General features: G+C 38.8%; 1 protein-coding gene across 1 annotated transcript; it reads right to left on the reverse strand.

Moving 5' to 3' along the window:
* Nucleotides 1-486: 486 nt before the first annotated feature.
* On the reverse strand, nt 487-17,762 carry LOC103051981 (cytochrome P450 2H2). Its single transcript, XM_015888911.3, has 9 exons — nt 17,535-17,762; nt 15,223-15,385; nt 9,537-9,683; nt 9,084-9,244; nt 7,654-7,830; nt 5,592-5,733; nt 4,697-4,884; nt 2,778-2,919; nt 487-2,479 (listed from the first exon to the last, which is right to left on the reverse strand). The coding sequence occupies exons 1-9, from the start codon at nt 17,709-17,711 to the stop codon at nt 2,298-2,300; spliced, it is 1,479 nt and encodes a 492-aa protein (XP_015744397.1). The 5' UTR covers nt 17,712-17,762; the 3' UTR covers nt 487-2,297.
* Nucleotides 17,763-18,335: the final 573 nt, after the last annotated feature.

Raw genomic sequence — 18,335 nt, forward strand, 5'->3', positions numbered from 1 at the left:
CTCTGTGGTGAGATGGGCAGTGACAATTTTGAAATATAAATAAGTAAATAAATAAGTGGACTGAAGCCTCATAAGCTGCTACTTTAAATGATGCTTTAGTCCAATGGGTGATGTAATCCATGTAATAGCAAGATGAATTGAGATCAAGGTCTTTCCTACGCAAATATGACCCATTTTGTTGCACTTTCTCTTTTCAGGTAATGGATGGTTTCATAAAAATAGGATACTTTTTTTCGCTTCTCGGCCTTTTGGCTCAGATGAAGTATAGGAAACATAAAAATAGGATACACGTTGAACTGGTACTGGTGTCACTTACCATATGAGCCTCCAATTGGTCAAGGATTGGAGCATATTCATCATACAGATTTCTACTCTGTCATTTTGAAAGGAACAGTTGATCACCAGGATAAATTCATATATGTGATGGTGGGTTCAAATGGCGAAAATCAGGATGCTCTTTATTTCTCTGTGTCATTGTTATGCAAGGCAATGGATTATGGGGTGTTTGTTCTAACACATCCAACAACCATGGTTCATGCACTACCAAATCTCATTTTGGAAGATGAGGGGATTCGGTAGTACATGAACTGTGGAACCATTTTAGAAGATAGAACATAGCTGATGAAGTCTTTTTGATGACTATTTTGACATGTGTGAAACACATTATAATATCTTCTTTAACCAGCTGCAATAATGTTGTTGAACATATTTTGGGATACTTGAAGGCATATTGATTGATTAGACTTGAGGGTAGCCATTGCTGAGGACAATGTCCCCAGTGTCATCTGTGCTTTGGACATAGCTGAGACCCAGCCATTGCCTCAGTCATCTGAAACTTCCTAACAAGTTCTGCTGCGTTCTCTATCAAGGCTAAGATTCCCTCGAACTGAGCCTGACATGTCCATGTTTTTTTCTTGGCAACAGTATAGAATGGCTTGTTACTGGCTTCTTCCAGGATTTTTACTTTTTGATTTCCTGATCTATTCTACAGCTCAGACATTCCCTGACGATCACCCTTCTAAACTCTAACCAGGGTGAACCTTGCTTAGTTTGACACCAGGATCAGCTAAAATCAGTTAGGGCTGCCACATCTGCTTTGCCCAGGTTCTACATGGGGCAGAAAGCAAAACAGAGCCGAGTGTGTGGATTGTTCTGAATACATGTGTGATTTTGAATGGAATATCACAGATTTCAGATTGAAAATGTTGATGTGGAACAAAATAAATTTGTATTGAAAAACATCATTAAGAAAGAGAATAAAATGGATTCTGGCACTCCAAAGCTTAATGAACTCCAAAGGGACTAAATAAAGATATACATTACTGAGCAGTAAGCCTATCATTAAGGATTAGTAGATATCCCTTTCCCTGATAATAACAATATTTTTATTAGCTGTTTTGGTAGTAAACAAACTTTCATGTCTAATTAGGATTAATAGATAGGAGCCAATTCCTTTCTTTTCTTCAGTTCTTTAGAGAAGCAGTCCTTTTTGTGAGAACATAAGATCATAAGAACGTAAGTAGTGTTCTGCTGGATCTGATCCTGGCCCATCTGTTCTCACGGCGGCCAACTAACTGCACAAGGAAGTCCACTAGCCTCCTAGCAGGCCTTCAGAAGCAGTCAAACTTCAATCAATGCTACTAGCCATTGATCCCCAAGATTTCCATAAGCTGGTCCAACCCTTTTTTGAAACCAGCCCTTTTTTGTCTTTTTCTTAGAGGAGTAATTCATAAAAAGGTTTATGAAGCTAGTGCTATAGCCTTTAGGCAGGGTACTATAACAGGGAGTGACTGCCTCTGAAGGCCATCTGCTGGGAGACCTTCCTTGTGTAGTTGATTGTCTACTGTGAGTATAGACAGCTGGACTAGATGGGCCAGGGGTCTCCAGCAGTGCACTGCTTATGTTCTTATGCTATTTTCTTATATGTCAAGTGAGTGGCTGTATAAATTCAAATAATAAATAGATAAATAAATAAAGCACATGGGGAGAAAACAAGGCTTTTTCTGCCTCTCCATTTACCTGCTGCCTTGGATAGGTGCATTTCACAGATCTCTTGTAATCATCACTTGCTCAAAATCTGTTTTTCGTTTTTAAAACATTTATATTTCACCTTTTTGAAGATCATGTACTTTATAGGGCAACCAAAAATTAAAAGCAATCCACAAAAATAAGGTAACATTCAAATAAATGACTTTTCTTTCAAGCATTATGTATCAGATGTTGGATCAGAAGCTTCAAGGCCTGACGTGAAAACAATTGCAGTGTTTGCCACGGTATAGTTGGTTGGGGGATTCTGTTCAGCGAGGGGCAACGCTGAGCTGGTAGGATTTGGGAGCAACTGTCAGGAATCCGGTTGTTGGCGATATATCAAGATCATCTGGATCCCCCAATGGCTTCAGAGTAAAATGCTGCAGAATAGTTGTCAGGACCACAAATACTGTGATGTCTACCAATTTCTTGCCAATACAAACTCGCTTGCCTGCAAGCACAAATGGGGAAAGAATAATTTCTTTGTGGCAGCTTGCTTAAAAGATTAAAATGCTCAGCAGTTGGGATGTGAGATTGAGCAAACTTAGTATGGGGGAAGCCCCGGGCAGCTAATAGCTATTTCTGACATTTAAGGTAATTCTTTCTACATTCATCTGGAAATATGCTTAGCTACTTTTCTATTTCTGTTTTGCAAAAATGTGAATACAATATACATTTGATCTAGGAAAGCACAGGCATTAACATGATTTTCTCTTGCAATTTCAGCTCTAAAATTAGGATATCTTTACCTGTGGAAAAAGGGATGAAGAATTCACTCTGTCTCAGAGCTCCCTTTTTGTCCAAGAAGTGCCCAGCATCAAATTGCTGTGGGTTGGGGAATTCTCTACTGTCATACAAGGAAGACTTCAGAGCAGGAAATACCGTAGTTCCCTAGTTGGACAATGACAGTTCAGTGTTGAAGAAGAGATTCTTTTTCAAGAAAGAAAGAGAAAAACATTCTGGCAGAGATGCACATATACCAGAATGGGTCCATCTTGGTGCTAGAATAATTGGTTTGCAGATTGATAGCCCTCTAAAGCAAATAATATGCATCACTGATGCTTTGATATGTATTGTAGAATGATCCTGACTACAACCACCACAATTCTTAACCAGCATGACCAATGGAATTCTGGGAGTTTCAGCTCAACCAGCAGAGTTGGAGAAGGTTTATTTTATTTTATTTTATTTTATTTATTAATTAATGTATTAATTTATTTATTATTATTATTAAACTTGTATGCCACCCATCTCCCCCAATGGGTGACTCTGGGAGGTTCACAATAACAAAAAAGTACGAACACACCAATCCCTCCTAGAAGGTTGCTATTCCTCATTTATGTGTGACATTATATACCCTACTTTATCACAATTGATCTGAAGGTGAGTTGGCCATAAAAAGAATCAAAATACAGTGGCAAAACCAACAATAGAGTCTCAGAAGCTGGCAGAAAAAAATCCCGTTCAAGAAAGCGATGGAGCAAAATCCTTCCTTGACTGCATTTTCACTGTAGAACATACTCAAGCATAGACCAACTGCATAATCCTTCAATGGCATAATCAGCTGTGTGGTAGGTGACAAATTTCAGCCACTTATTTTAAAAAACGAAAAAGCACCAAGACATAAAATATCTAGTTGATTCCTGCTACTGGGATGCAAAGCAGGTTTCAGTGAGCAACTGGAATTTTCTTTCTGAAATTTAAAAATTGTCTAGGATATAGCATGTTTCAAGCAATCTATTGATACACTTCCACTGAATCTTTTTTGCTGAAAGCAATAGGATGTACTGTGGGCAGGTAGATGTATCCTATGGGATTTTTCAAACAAACAGTAATCTAGGGGAATAAGCTGAAGTGTTCTTCTAACAGCAGAGAAAGGAAGTTGTTTGTGGAATGCTGTTATTCTGAGATAATTGAAACTGGCTTGGGTAGACTTGCTCTGATACCTAAGAATAAGGATAATCCCAGCTATGTAATATGAGAGGGTCAAATTCATGTTTTAGGTACCCCACAGAAACAGCTGTCTTGCTGGTAACTACCACCAGCCTTTGGAAAATTACAACCCTCAAAAGCTTATTCTGACTCCTTTAGCAAGTGCTAGTGGATATAATCATAGGGATACCCTCCAGCTATGCCGTAGAGATGCGCTGAGACTGGATGTAGCCACAGTGGTGTATTACACTGATGTGAATACTTCTACTTCATGTGCCAAGTATTGTTAAATATTTCTGTTACGAGTGCATGGAATGCTTCCTGAGCCTTCCTTCAACTAAAATCATACATATTTGCTGGGACTGCAACTCCCAGAATTCTTTTGGGCATGCATGCACCAATCTGTGAAATGATGCCCTATAGCAGAGTGACATGATTTGTTTTATGCTAAGAGTGTTACCTGGCTTTTAAATTACTTGCCACAGGTGATATTTTTAAAAAATAGGTGAAGCCAGGACAAAAGCTAAATTTGATATATATTTAGTGTAACTGCAATTTAAGTCAAATGGGTGTATTCCTCATGCATTTTTGTCTTTTATGTCACATCAACAATCATAATTTGATTGCGACTTTGGTAGAGCTCTGTTCTACTGTGTCTGCTAATTAACAAGGAATGAGAACAAGGCAGATGTGCATAAAGCTCTGGTTGCAGATCATATATAGGAGCTAGACTCACCTTGGGAATGAAATACTGCCTGAAGAAAGTATCCTGGATCACAGCACGTGGCACGTTCAGTGGTACAAGAGCCAGGCACCGATGAATCTCATGGATTACAGCATCTGTATAGGGCATCTTATCAAGATCTGCCACGCAGGGTCTTTGTGATGGGCCAATCACACAATCGATTTCTTGAAGAACTTTCTCTGGATGTAAAAATATGTGAGTTATAACACAGGCTTCCCTGCAAAGGTTGCTCCATAGCTGTGCAAATATATCTTGGGCTGGACTTCTGCGTAGTTCTCCATATCAAGAGCATCTGAGAATATTCTGATACAGTGGAATGTGACAAGAAAAATGCCATGATATTTCGTGGCTTTTCAACAACTTTTTATCAGTGTATTGTATGTAATGAGTCCTATTTATTACCCTGTTTCTGAATTTTGACCTGCATGTCCCATTTTGTCAAAAGTATCCAGCTAAGAGTAAGACAATATATACCAGAAGTACATGTTTATAGGAATCTTATGTATTTGATTTCTGCTATATAAAATGTAAGTATAATGTTTTCTATCACTAACCATTTATTACAAAACTTAAACAAATTCTGACAAAATTGTACATGTATTTGCTGCAGAACTATTCAAAGCTGAATGGTGGCTAAATGAGCAATAATTGTAACTATAGACTCTCAAGTTTTTGTTCTGCTTTTCTTCGTCTTGCTTTTGTTTCCATCATTGGTTTCTTTTTAATTTTGTGTTTTTAACATTTGTATTTTTATTGTAAAAAATTAAAAATTAAATCCTTTGGTTTGAGCACAGAAAGATAAGCCGCCTGCCTCCATTTGTTTTCACCATGGACAGTGTACTTCTCTGCATCACTTGAATAGGCAGAGTGGACAGTGCTATCCTACCTTGAACTTTGGGGTACTTCATGAGAACCAGGAGTCCATATTTCAGGACAAGGCTGGTTGATTCTGCTCCTGCAGTGAAAAGGTCTAATGTGCTCCTCACCAAACTCTGAAGATCAAAGACAGAGTCACTGTTTTGGCTCTCCTGTAAAAAATGTTGGGATAGAGGACAAATGTTTAGAAAGGCATGTTGACTTACACAAAATAACTCCACCTTATGAGGTTTCCATCACACAATGGCTGAATTCACACATCTGTGTATGTGATTTCTTAATTTTTTGCTTAGCGTGTTGTATGAACCCATTGAGATTTGTAAGTCATAATTTAAGGCTTAATGTGTTCTATGAACCAATTGTGGTTTATTCAGTAAATTATGCTTAAGCAAACATTGGCTTAATGTAATGTGAATTCAATCACAGATGTGCATACAGGCACATCTCTAAGGACATGGTTATACTTCACATATTAGTGAAGTATATTCACCTGTTAATCCAAAGATTAATATCAGGATTGGAATGTTTTAATCAATAGTATTTTCAGATGGATACATGGTATTCTAGCCATGAATGAACTCAGAACAGCTAAATTACAGCATGGTGTCTTCATGATGAAAAGAATCAAAGAAATGTGTGTAGAATAGCTTTCAGGGTTCCTGTGCAGTACCAGTCCTCATAAATCCAAGACCAGTTTATTCTCTAGAGATGGGGAACCAGTTCTGGAGCCTAAGGGCACAGTCCCCTATACGTATCTTCTTCGGAGCATACCTGTGACAAAAGAAGACTGAAGGCAAGCCACTCCCACCCCTCCAGGAAAGAGCTGAACAATTGAGAAGAGAGAACTGCTTTGGTGGAAGTTGAGACCACGGGCATGGGGGGGGGGTGAGGGGAGCAAAAGGAGCAAGTAACATCATGCACATATAATTGTTGTGCAAATGATGTGACAAATGTAATAAATTACACAAGCAGTGTCATTTATACAATGATGTAATGATGCAAACCAAACAAACTATTGTCTCTATTGGATGCCTATGGCTGAGACATAGTGCTTTAGTTTTTAAGAAAATATTTTTTACAAAGTCCCAATTTAGTAGTCTTTCCCTGCAGCCAACATCTTCACTGGGTCAGTCAAACATGGTGAAATGGCACCTGGGCTTCACCAAGGAGGAGGGAGAGCTGTGGAGCCAGGAGGCAAGCTCTCTTACCAATGAGAATCTGCCCACCTTACAGATCCAGTGTGACCACTGCAGAATCGTTCTTGTAACAATATTCAAAACTTTAAATAATATGTAATAACTCTTCCATTTATGCATTCTTCTACCAAAGATATACAGTGAGATTTTCTTTTGATTATAGAAAGACATGCACATGGCTCAAGGATTTGCAGGCATAGCCTGGAATTGAGCACTGAAGAACTGAACCCATATTGAGATGCTACCTTCCCAAACTCTTAGGTTCCTCTCTCACATGTTTTTTCTGTGAACAGCCAAGAGATCCCTACATTCCAAAACTACTAGTATTTTTCTGCCATGCACCAACATATCCCCTTTCCCTCTCCTCTTCAATACAGAAGTAGTAATAGAATTGGTGGCAGGAACAAGATGAAAAAGAAAGGGATTTATTTATCTTTTCATTTTCTGCCTCTCTTTTCTCTCCCCTCCATTGTCCCTCAATGTAAATTAGTATTCTCTTCTGCAATACAGATGTTATTTGTCACTAGGCTTTTCTGGGATTTTAAAAATTTCCCAGTCTAATCTACAGCTCTGGGTGTTTTTAGTCCTCTTCCATCTAGTTCTACTCAGGTCCAATCCTACTTAGCTTTTTAAAGATCAGGTGCTGTCATCTGTTGCCATCATACAATAAAACATGCATATTCCCCCCCCCCGCCCCAATCATCTCTGGTCTAGAAAATGTAACATGGAGAATGGAGATCTGTGTTCATGGAGTCTGGCTTCTTACCTCCCTCAGTCACCCTGCTACCATGGTCTAATACTCTAACCATTAAACAAGGTTGACCTTTGGCCAGAACAGCAAAGGAGCTACCTCAGAGACCATTTGGGCCCCATTACCTGCTCCATTTTGATAAGAAAGGCATCGATGAAATCTCTTGGATGCTCAGGCTGTGGAATCTCCTGGTGCATTTTCACCTGCCTTGCAACAAACTGTTTTAACTCGTCTGTATTTTTAAATATCTTCTGATGAGATCCAGGTAGATAATCCAAGATTGTTGGAAAAATATTGTACAGCTGTGAAGATAACAGGAGAAAGTCGTGATGATGCTCTAGACCAGTGTTTCTCAACCTTGGCAACTTTAAGATGAGTGGACTTCAACTCCCAGAATTCCCCAGCTGTTCTAGACATATGTAAACGTCCTTTTTTTAAAAAAAGAAATCAAATTGCTTTTTAAATCTTTTGTGCATAAAGATCATATCGTTGTAGGAATGATGTTTCAGCTTAGGATGCTAAACAAGGATGATCTGGAGTCCAGTCAGCTCCAGACCCATCACTGGGACCAAGGAAGGAGACTTCCCCTGCTCTCTTTATGTACTGGGTGTGGGGATTCTGAGAGATCAACTGAAGAGAGGGGAATTGTTTTGTGGTGGTGGTGGGGCCCTGAGCAGGTAGGTTTCCATGCTGGATCCCAAGGAGTCTGTTAAATATGGTAAATAGAGATGGAAGGGAAGAAATAGAATAACATTTGAGTCTATAATGAATGGGGTCATATTTCTTGCTACCTTGGGTATATTTTCTCCATCCTGGCTTTTTGGAAGAATCCATTATATTGATACCCTGGTCTTAATGGTTGTTTTCATAGAGGCAGGGCCATTACAAGAAACAGAAAAGAACACACCATTTGTGGCTGGATCAGTGAATTAGCTTTGAACCACAGTTTGTTCACCTTCCTCCATCTCCAACTGCTATTTCTCACAAGAAACTATTCCTCATTCTCTCCAAAGTTACTCCTGGTTGTAAGAGGGCAGTACCACCTTGTTTCTAAAGAAGGATTGGCAGGGTTTAGAAACTCCATAGCAGAATCCATTGTTCTTTCCCATTTCTTTGTTATAGGGTGTTTTCAAATGTGGCTTTTTCTGCCTAGCTGTCCTACCTAATCATGGAACTTTAAGGAATCCAGACAATGTTGTTCTCTGTTTACAACCCTCATATGACTTACATAACTTTTCTTTCAGAGAAACTTCATCAAGGGGGAACAGATAGAATAGCTACATCCAGTGCCTTTGAACTGATACTGCTAGGAACTCTCTGTTTGGAAGCACCCATGAATTGGATTTGCTAGACATTCTTGCTCTACAATAATAGCTGAAACTGTTTTTAATCAAGGAACCTTTTGTCTTGGATATTTCAGCATTTAATCTTTTGCAGTGGGGAGAGGAATACCAAAGTCCTGATACATTTTCTGTCCATATTCCCAATCTTTTGCAGAGGCTGTCCTGGCCTGCCTCACAACTGGTGTGGAAATTTCATTTCCCCCTATACTTGCCTTTGTCATTGTGGAGGATTGAAGGTGAGCATTTTCGTTCAACAAGTGAAGGAATCTCAGGAAATCCTTGTCCTCATAATTAAAGCGTTTCCCAAAAGCAATTGAACATAGGATGTTGGTTGTTGTCTGGCTGAGGAAGTGGGTGGGATCAAATGTCCTTCCTGCCAATGGACAAATATATTATTTCCAAACCAGGCATGAGGCATGGGGAAAGCAACTTGGAGGGCTGAACCTGCTAGATTACTCAATGGAGAGTAATCTAAGAAGAGAGGTTCTAACTCTTACTGGTGGGTGGATGAGCTTTTTCTTATTGATCTATGATAGATTTTGAGATGCTCTAATTGTTCCTAGCCTTTTCCTTACTTCTCTAACTTTTGCTTCTTGAGTCTAATCCAAGAGGTTTGCTAGAGAAGTCCATCTTATGTGGCCTGGAGTGAGGAACAGAATTATTACCATTTGTGCTCTTTAGTCTCTCCACTAAGAAAACAGCTTCCTCCTGGATTTTCTTCTCAATATTCTGGCCCACACCCAACATGTTCAGTGTAGTCTCTGCAAACTGACGGAGTTGTTTCCATGTTTCCCCATTGCTGAAGCCAATTCCTGTGTAAAACAGACCCAAAGAAATGCAATGAATGGAAGAACAAAGAGCTCACAAGGATGAGAATGTTGCCACTGGATTCCTTAAAATACATTACACTGCAGGTATATTTTTCATAATGCTAATGAAAAATTTCTTGTGCTGCTTATCCAGTTGTTTGTGATGGAGAAATACGAAGTGATGCAATGCACAATGTTCTACTATGGAAAGAATTCATCCTTCTGACCCAACAATGTTTTCTGTGATCACCAGCAGCTGTTCAGTCTTGCCCATCATCTGCTACCTGAGCCCTTTCAAACTGTATATTGAACCTGGAAGCTTGTGCAGATGAACAAATACCGTGACTACCAACCAGTGGACTCCCTTTGGGACTGTGCTTGGTTTGGGAGTAAAAAAAAAAAAAAAAAAAAAGTCAACCATGCACCACCTCCAGTCTTTTTCCCCCCAAATTAAATGTTTATTTGAATTTCAAAAATTTACATAGTGCTATTACATTTTAACATGCCCTTAATGTTTCATACAAGCTGTTTCCAGGATGCTTATCTCATATAAATAATGAAATCCCACCATTCCTTCTAAAACAATGATTCACAACTTGGCTTAACATACAAAGTATTTTATCAGAGACATTTTCAAGTAAAGCTGTAGACCAGATCTTAGCAAACCAGATCCACTGAAATATCCAGATCTTTCTTCTATTATTATTATTATTATTATTATTATTATTATTATTATTATTACTACTACTACTACTACTACTACTACTACTATTATTATTCTGGTCCCTTCAGATCAGTGTTGACTCCTGGTGACTGCCTGGACAAGCCCTTGCAGTTTTCTTTGCAAGATTTCGGAAGTGGTTTGCTTTTGCCTGCTTCCTAGGGCTGAGAGTGACTGGCTCAAAGTCACTCAGTTGGCTTTGTACCTAAGGCAGGACTAGAACTCATAGTCTCCCAGTTTCTAGCCTGATGTTTTAACCACTATACCAAACTGGTTTCCATTGTTTAACAATGATTAATTTGGCTGCCAGAAGAAAAAACTATAAGAATTTTTTACTATGCAGTTTCTTATTCTGGCCATCAAATATGTGTAGCAAATCTAGGTTCGGAGAGAATTGAATCTTTTTTTTTTTGGTTATGTAAGACATTTCTTTAAACATGTTCTTCTGAAAGTCTTGTTAGAAGGTTGGGACATGTAGACACACGTCCCAACCTTCTAACAGCCTGATACTTTATCACCTTCCCACTAAAGGTGAAAGAATGTTCCCTTCAGTTCACAGCCTTGCCAGCATCTCACCGAATATTGAGAAGATACACGTGAGATTTGTATTGGGGTTTGATGCCACCAAAGTACAGATTTCCTGTATGGATGCTGATCAAAATCCTTCATGCTACCACAGAGACTGCCAAGTATTATTGTCTAATTGTTCCTCTAGGTATAAGTCCTGTACTTCTTTTAGGCCTGTGATAGATTCTACCATAATCTATTTCAAATAAAATCTGATAGATTTTTGAAACTACATCCTTAGATTCTGTGACAATTTAGTATTAATTTTTCAAAAAGAGATAGATATATTTCCCTTTGATAAATACAAAATTTCCATTGTTATCCTACAATAGTATTTGTACTTTAAAGTTTAAACCATCTTTAAGTAAAATTTCAACCCCTTTTGACTTATTAGTGCCTAGAGCAAAATATTATTTATAAAAATATTGGTCTTTGACACTGTCTATCCTATACATTTTGTGTAACAAAAGAAATGAAGGGGAAAAGGATGTTACATATCTAAATATTCTGTATCTTTTATGTGTGTGTATATATATATATATATATATATATATATATGAATGATACAGAATATTTAGATATGTAACATCCTTTTCCCTTCATTTCTTTTGTTACACAAAATGTATGTATGTATGTATGTATGTGTGTGTGTGTATATATATATATATATATATATATATATATATATGAATGATACAGAATATTTAGATATGTAACATCCTTTTATATTTTTATATTATATATTTATTTATTTATCCCTTTATTATTTTTATAAATAACTCAAGGCAGCGAACATACCTAATACTTCTTCCTCCTCCTATTTCCCCCACAACAACAACCCTGTGAGGTGATTGACCCAAAGTCACCCAGCCAGCTTTCATGCCTAAAGTGGGACTAGAACTCACAATGTCCTGTTTTCTAGCCTGGTGTCTTAACCACTAGACCAAACTGGCTCTCTTTTTATTGTGTCCCTGACCCTCTAGTATTCAATTTATAGATATTACTTGTGAAATATCTTTGCTGCTGCTTTGGACATCTTGCATCCTATAAAATAATCTGAATTTATTCTGGACTTGTGAGCATAAACCTTTTATTGCTTATACCAGTGATCTTGTTTCTTCTCGCTTTTTCACCTCTGAAACTTCTAGCTCTTTTCATATCAATTCCTACCCCACAACTCTTTCTCCTTTAATAAACTCTTAATAACCATGTTGCTTTTCCTATCCAACCCCCCTCTTTTTCAATCTTAGGTAAGGAATGAACCTACAGAGGTTCAACAAGGGATCACTCTGAGATGCTTCCTGGTCTAAGTGGGAAGACTTCTGCTGTTCATTCGTCCCCTCCTTCCCTAATAAAGTATACAACTATAACTTAAGAATATTTTAAAGTCCTTATGCAAGTTAACGTTTTACACAGTATGCTAGATCTTTAACTGGTCAATATAAAGTTTGTTTTGTTATTTTCTCCCTTCTGCTCTCACTTCTGTTGGAATCCTCCTTCATCTATAACCTTCCTTTTGCAGCTGTACTGTATCTGCTTGATTTCATCTCCAAAATCATTCCTTTTGCTGGCATCAGAATTTTCTTCTTCAAGTCTCCCAGAGTTTCATTCATATCCTGGACTGTAAAAAATGCTCTCTACTTGTGGTTTCAAATTTAAGTTTAAATGGAAATCTCCTTTTATAACAAATTTCCATTTCTATCAATAGTTCTGTTAGAGGCTTGAGTGCAATTCTTTTTTGTAAAGTAAATTGATGTCTTGAAAAAAATAAGGCCTTGTCTCCTCCTCAGTTTATTTCTTTCAGCTCACAGGTTTCCTGAATAATTTTATCTAGTAGGTTTATTTGTAAACTTAATTACAGTATCTTGATTTTTTCACCTTTGCAAGTGTGGGGGTTGAACTCTATGTGCACGTACTACAGTACTGTATGTCCTTTTTAGACAAATGTAAACCTGGGAAGAGATAATTGTGCTTTGTTACTACATAATCTATCATGTTAATGTTCATAGCTTTTTCACTGATGCCTCTAATATGGAAGTTGCTTTGCCTGTTATGATCTTCAGCATCTGTCAGAGATATTTTAATGTCCATAATGTCTTCTTCAATCATTTTTATGCTAGAGGCATTTTAGTACTTAAATCAGAGGCTTGACTAGCTCTATGAGCAACATCTAATATTTTCCTTGATAAGTCTTTAAACAGTTTATTAATTCATTCAGACATTCTTACTAAATCTTCTTTACTGACATAAAGGATTTCTCCCATTCCAGTTCAGGTTCTGTTTAAATTCTTCAACTAAATGCTTGACAGAGTTAGAATTTTTTTTGCACCTTGGCCTCATCTTCCTCTTCTCCACTAGAGAAGGGCTGTTGGTTGTCTGTTTTTGGCTCTTTCATGTACATTTTGATCTCTTTCTTTTGTTGTGAAATGCCTCTCCTGGACATAGTGCATTTCTTAATGTCTTTAGAAGGCAATTCAGTGCAGATAAGCAGGTGATAATAATTAAATAGGGCAGGTTGAAGGACGAGCATGGCATTCAGCTATCTTCAACTGAGTCTGAGCTAAACCCACCCACCTCCTCCAGGGTCTTTTTAAGACCTTGAGAAACCTGGGGCAGAATGTTCATTGGATGAATTCCCCCTCCACACATTTTTCTCACTGCGTCCCCCTCAATGTAATTTTTTTCTTCATTACTTTTTATATATTGAAGTCAATATCCAAAAAATGGTGAGGGGGGAGACCTGAAATAATGCTTGCTGATGTATTTTAACTCAGTGATTTTTCAAACTTGGTAACTTTAATTCTGAGAGTTGAAAAACACTGTTTTAACTGATTAGCTTTGCTGCCTTGAATGAAACATCCATCTGAACATTTCAAATAGAGAATTAGATTTCAGGTGGACATCTCCATGCAAGGGGCCCAGGGCAAGTGCCTCCTTTGCCCTCTCTTTTAAAAAACTTGACCATCAAAGGAAATGGAATTACTATCCCTTTGGCTTACTATTTTTTAACCTGAACTTCCATATTCTGTCTCATATTTAATCTTTACACACACACTCCTCTGGAATAGCTGACCAGCCCACACACTGCCTTCCTCTCTTGCTTTCCACTGTCAAAGTAATGTGCATAGTTAGCGTGTCTTTTTCCTTTTCTTGCTCCTAAATCTTGTAATACACTTGGGAGATAAAGAAGGACTCAGGACCAAGCAATGAACGAGTAGGTTTTGAGTGGGCAAACGGTTGGAAAGTAAGATTCTCAAATCAGTTGCTGGCCTCCGCTAGACAATGGTTTTAACTGATAAAAAGAGAACAGAATTTTATGGAATATGTAGTTCCATCTGAAATTCAGTTTGCCTTGAGACTTGGCATCTGTACAGTTCAGGACAGAGAAACAGTGTAGTGTAGTGGTTAAAATGTTAGACTGGAAAGACTCAGATTCAGGTTCCTACTAGATCATGCAGTTCAGCAAATGCCTGTGGACCAATCATTCTCTTTCAGCCCAACCTGCCTCATCGGGTTGTGGAAATAATCTAGAACCCTTCCATTTAAGCCACCTCAGAGAAAATGCCTGTTATGAATCTAAAGATCAATCAACTGTCACTATTTCCCTGTCCATGGGGGAATTGGAGGGAGGGGCAGTGGGTCCATTGGACAAAGCTGGGTCAATGAGACATCCAGCAAGAGTGATCTCTAACGAACTGATGGGGAACCTGTAGCATTCTGGCAGTTGCTAAACCATAAACCTTAGTGACTCTAGGGAGCCTGGCCAATAGTGAGGATTGCTGGAAATTATAGTTCAACAATATCTGGAGGCCTACAGGGATTCCCTACCCATGCTGTTGAGGTTGTATAATGGTATGTGAGAATGACTTTGGGAGATAGGGGAAAAGATGCTGCCTAGGGAATGATCAGATAAGAGGGGGCATAGCCTGCAGCTTCATAATGGGCAGAGAAAGAAATTCAGAAAGGAACTTCTCTAACTTATCAGGCTGTAAAAGAGATGGTGGGAAATTTGTACTTTCAGACTTGCAAGATTCTGTTAATGTAGCCTTACAATAAAGTAGAATTAGCTCATCTGGCTGTGGTTCCTCTCTGGACTACCTGGGGAGGCTGACAGGTTGAGTATAAGTGTGGCTGAAGAAGAAGTCACTGAAGCAGGAAAGGATGTCTTCTGAAATCTACTCTTGTTCTGTTCGAAGAGATGGTTATGCCTGTATAGATTTGTGCCTCTTTTGTGGTTAGTTCCTTAAAACAAACCTGTTCCATTGGCAGTTTTCATAAGTATGGGAGATTCTCCTCGGCCACCAAACTGGTCTCCTTGTGTAACCAAGGCTTCCATCACTACATCATGTCCATACAGCACCACAGCTGGTGTAGAGCCCAAGTAGATGGTGAATACTGGTCCATACTTCTCACTTAGCTGTAGAGGAGAAACCATAAGCTATGGCATGACAGTTTCACTTGGCCATAGTAAGAGTAAGGTTGTTCTTAAGAACTGAGGGCTATCATGCACATACAGCTTTTCTAGATCTTTGAAGACCACAGGTAGCTTTCTCTTGTTTGAGCTATTCATACAAGACTGCTAATGCATTCTTCAGTCAGACAGCTGAATTAAGCCCTTTCATTTTCAGTGGTCCATGGTAGACTAATGCTGGATACATGGCAACCTCTTCTTTTGGCCATCAGTAGGGAGCACATCCTGCTCTTTATTCTATAGGATTTTAAAAGATCTAATTACTGTGTGATTCAAAAGACCAGGCCCCCACCAGAGCTGTTGCCAGTCATAAGAATTTATAGATCTTTCAAAATGTAGCTATGTAGAAGTAGAATGTGCTCTTGGTTGAGATCCACAGGATCAAGATCATAAATCTTACCATGATTTGTCCCTTTTGGAACAGTTGGTAGGGTGAGATGCTTTGAACTGCCATCTCCCTAATTTCTGCTCAGCTGGGGGCCTCTCTCCCTTCTCCATGAGGACCAACTATGAGGAAAGATAGCAGGACCATTGCTTGGGGGATTTGCAGTGATTTCATTTGGGCCTCATCCTCACATCATCAGAGCTGGCCATTAGAATAGGGATGGGCAACCTTTGGTCCTAACTTTCAAACTTGGTCTACAAGAGATTAATTCAGACCTGCTGATAAGAACTTCCTGCAGCCCACTAATTTAGGAGTGAGAGGTATCAGCAAGAGGGGGAGAAGAGATGGGGATCAGAAGGAGAAAAACTATATCCAAACGATTAAATGGTATCCTCACATACTTTTGGTTCTGGCCTCATAACCCTGCTTCTTTCAGTCTTACCCACCCAATGGTCCCAAACTTGTTACCTCTTGCACCTCTTGACTGAAAAAGTTTGTGTACTCCTGTGTTACAGGAAGAATTGTGCCTGAGTTGTCTTGTCTTTATCATGTCTTTTTAGATTTCAAACCTGTATGAAGCGACTATTAATTTGCTGTAACCATTTAAGTCACTCTGAGAACTTCCTAAAAGGGGAACTTTTGATCTCCAGCCACATTCCTATGGGATCAATCTGTAAGTGCTACATGTAGGCAATGAACAGGGCTTCATCCAAAGTGAGACTATCCCCCAGTTTTCTTTCCTCCATCCCGTTTCCATCTTCTTGTCCCTGTCTGCAGTTATAATGCATTCCCTTGAACTATATGGTTGGAAAGGGCTGGAAGAGGCCACATTTGCACTCTAACATTTCAAATTGTACTCTAACATTTCAAATTGTACTAACAGAAGAGAGTATCTGTAGCTCAGGGTTGAACTGTGGAGTCCTTGGGGTTCTCTGAGCTTGGTTGTTTTCTTGAAGACATTTCATTACCTGGTTAGATAACTTCTTCAGTGCTAGAAGGGAGTGGGGTTTGCTGTCTGTTTATATACAGTAGCTTGCCCTCTTAGTGTTAGTGGGTGTCTTGTTTTTTCATTGGTAGTTCCTTGATTAGGCTGTTGTTTACTGCTTGATTGTCTGCTGAGTTGGTAGTACCTTGATTAGGGTATTGTTTACTGCTTGATCATTTGTCTGGAAGCTTGGTATTCAGACAAGTCAGCCATCAACAGGCACATAGAGATAAACAGAATCTACACACTATTCAAAAGAGACAATAAAAAGGAAACAAAAAGACCAGAACACCTCCTCACCACCAGTCAATCCAGATAAGCAGAGATTAACATGAGGATTAACACCAGACAAACAATCAAGCAGTAAACAATACCCTAATCAAGGAACTACCAACTCAGACAATCAAGCAGTAAACAAGGAACTACCAAGGAGAAAACAACTCCCCCACCAACACTGACAGGGCAAGCTACTGTATATAAACAGAGAGCAAACCCCACTCCCTTCTAGCACTGAAGATGTTACCTAGCCAGGTAACAAAATGTCTCCAAGAAAACAACCAAGCTCAGAAACCCCAAGGACTCCACATTTCAAACTGTATTACACAAGAGGATTAGCGACTACTCATCGATTTGAGGAGTGCCCTAATATGGCATATTTGATGCCAATATCTAGCTCTGTATAGCAGAGCAATCAATCAGGCATGGCATCCGTTGTACTTGCTTACCTTCTCCAAAGATTTGGGGAAATTCTTGGTATCCAGCTGCAGAAAGTTTCCAATCAGTGGGAGATGGTAAGGGCCAGGAGGCAGCCTCCTACTTTGAGAAGTCTTTCTCCAGAATGACATGAAAAAAAGGCAAGTCACAAAGACCAGGAGAATACTTGTGATTCCGAAAGACTCCATTGCACAAAGCGTTACTCAAAGTCATAAAACTGACTGAAGATCTGTTTCATCACCGAGGATATACAAAGTTCTGAGATGAAGGTGGGGCTGTAGTTAGCCAAACGCATTCAAAAAAACATTCTACTACACACACACCTTCTTGCCAGCTCAGAAAGTGCTCTGGAAATTGCCTTTTTCTGTGAGGAAAGCCTATGTACACAATCTGATCCTACAGCTATAGTGTGTGTGTGTGTGTGTATGTATGTATGTATATATATATGTGTGTGTGTGTGTGTGTGTGTGTATATACACACACACATACATGCATTCTCTTCAGCTACCTACAAAACTTACAATATTGTATGCATAAAAATGAAGTTACTGAACATATGGGAATACCCCATAATTAAACTGGATCCATTAAAAAGAGTGCCTCATAGGCTCACCGTTATGCATTCTCTTTCTGCCTCTCCCCTCATTTTGCTTGTATACAATCCCAAGATCTCTGTTATTTTCTGTAGTTATTAATCCTGCAACACTCTGTGTTTTTCTGGATTCTATTAATGAGCTTGTTTTTGGTCTTTTTTCCTGTTCAAATATTGGAACTCCAGGAAAGAACTATCTTCTAAATGGCTCATGGGACCT

The sequence above is a fragment of the Python bivittatus genome, unplaced genomic scaffold, assembly GCF_059951505.1.
Source record: "Python bivittatus isolate LINGU-HERP-01145 unplaced genomic scaffold, Pbiv_v1 ctg000580_np1212, whole genome shotgun sequence".
Classification (NCBI taxonomy): domain Eukaryota; kingdom Metazoa; phylum Chordata; class Lepidosauria; order Squamata; family Pythonidae; genus Python; species Python bivittatus.

Bases quoted from the DNA above. Each gene is read 5' to 3' on its own strand.
- LOC103051981 (XM_015888911.3), bottom strand. From the start codon at position 17,711: ATGGAGTCTTTCGGAATCACAAGTATTCTCCTGGTCTTTGTGACTTGC. The intron at 9,245-9,536 runs GTAATAATTCTG...GTCCATTGGCAG, and splicing joins GAGACTAAAGAGCACAAATG to GAAGGACATTTGATCCCACC. The intron at 4,885-5,591 runs GTAGGATAGCAC...TTTTACATCCAG, and splicing joins GAAGTACCCCAAAGTTCAAG to AGAAAGTTCTTCAAGAAATC.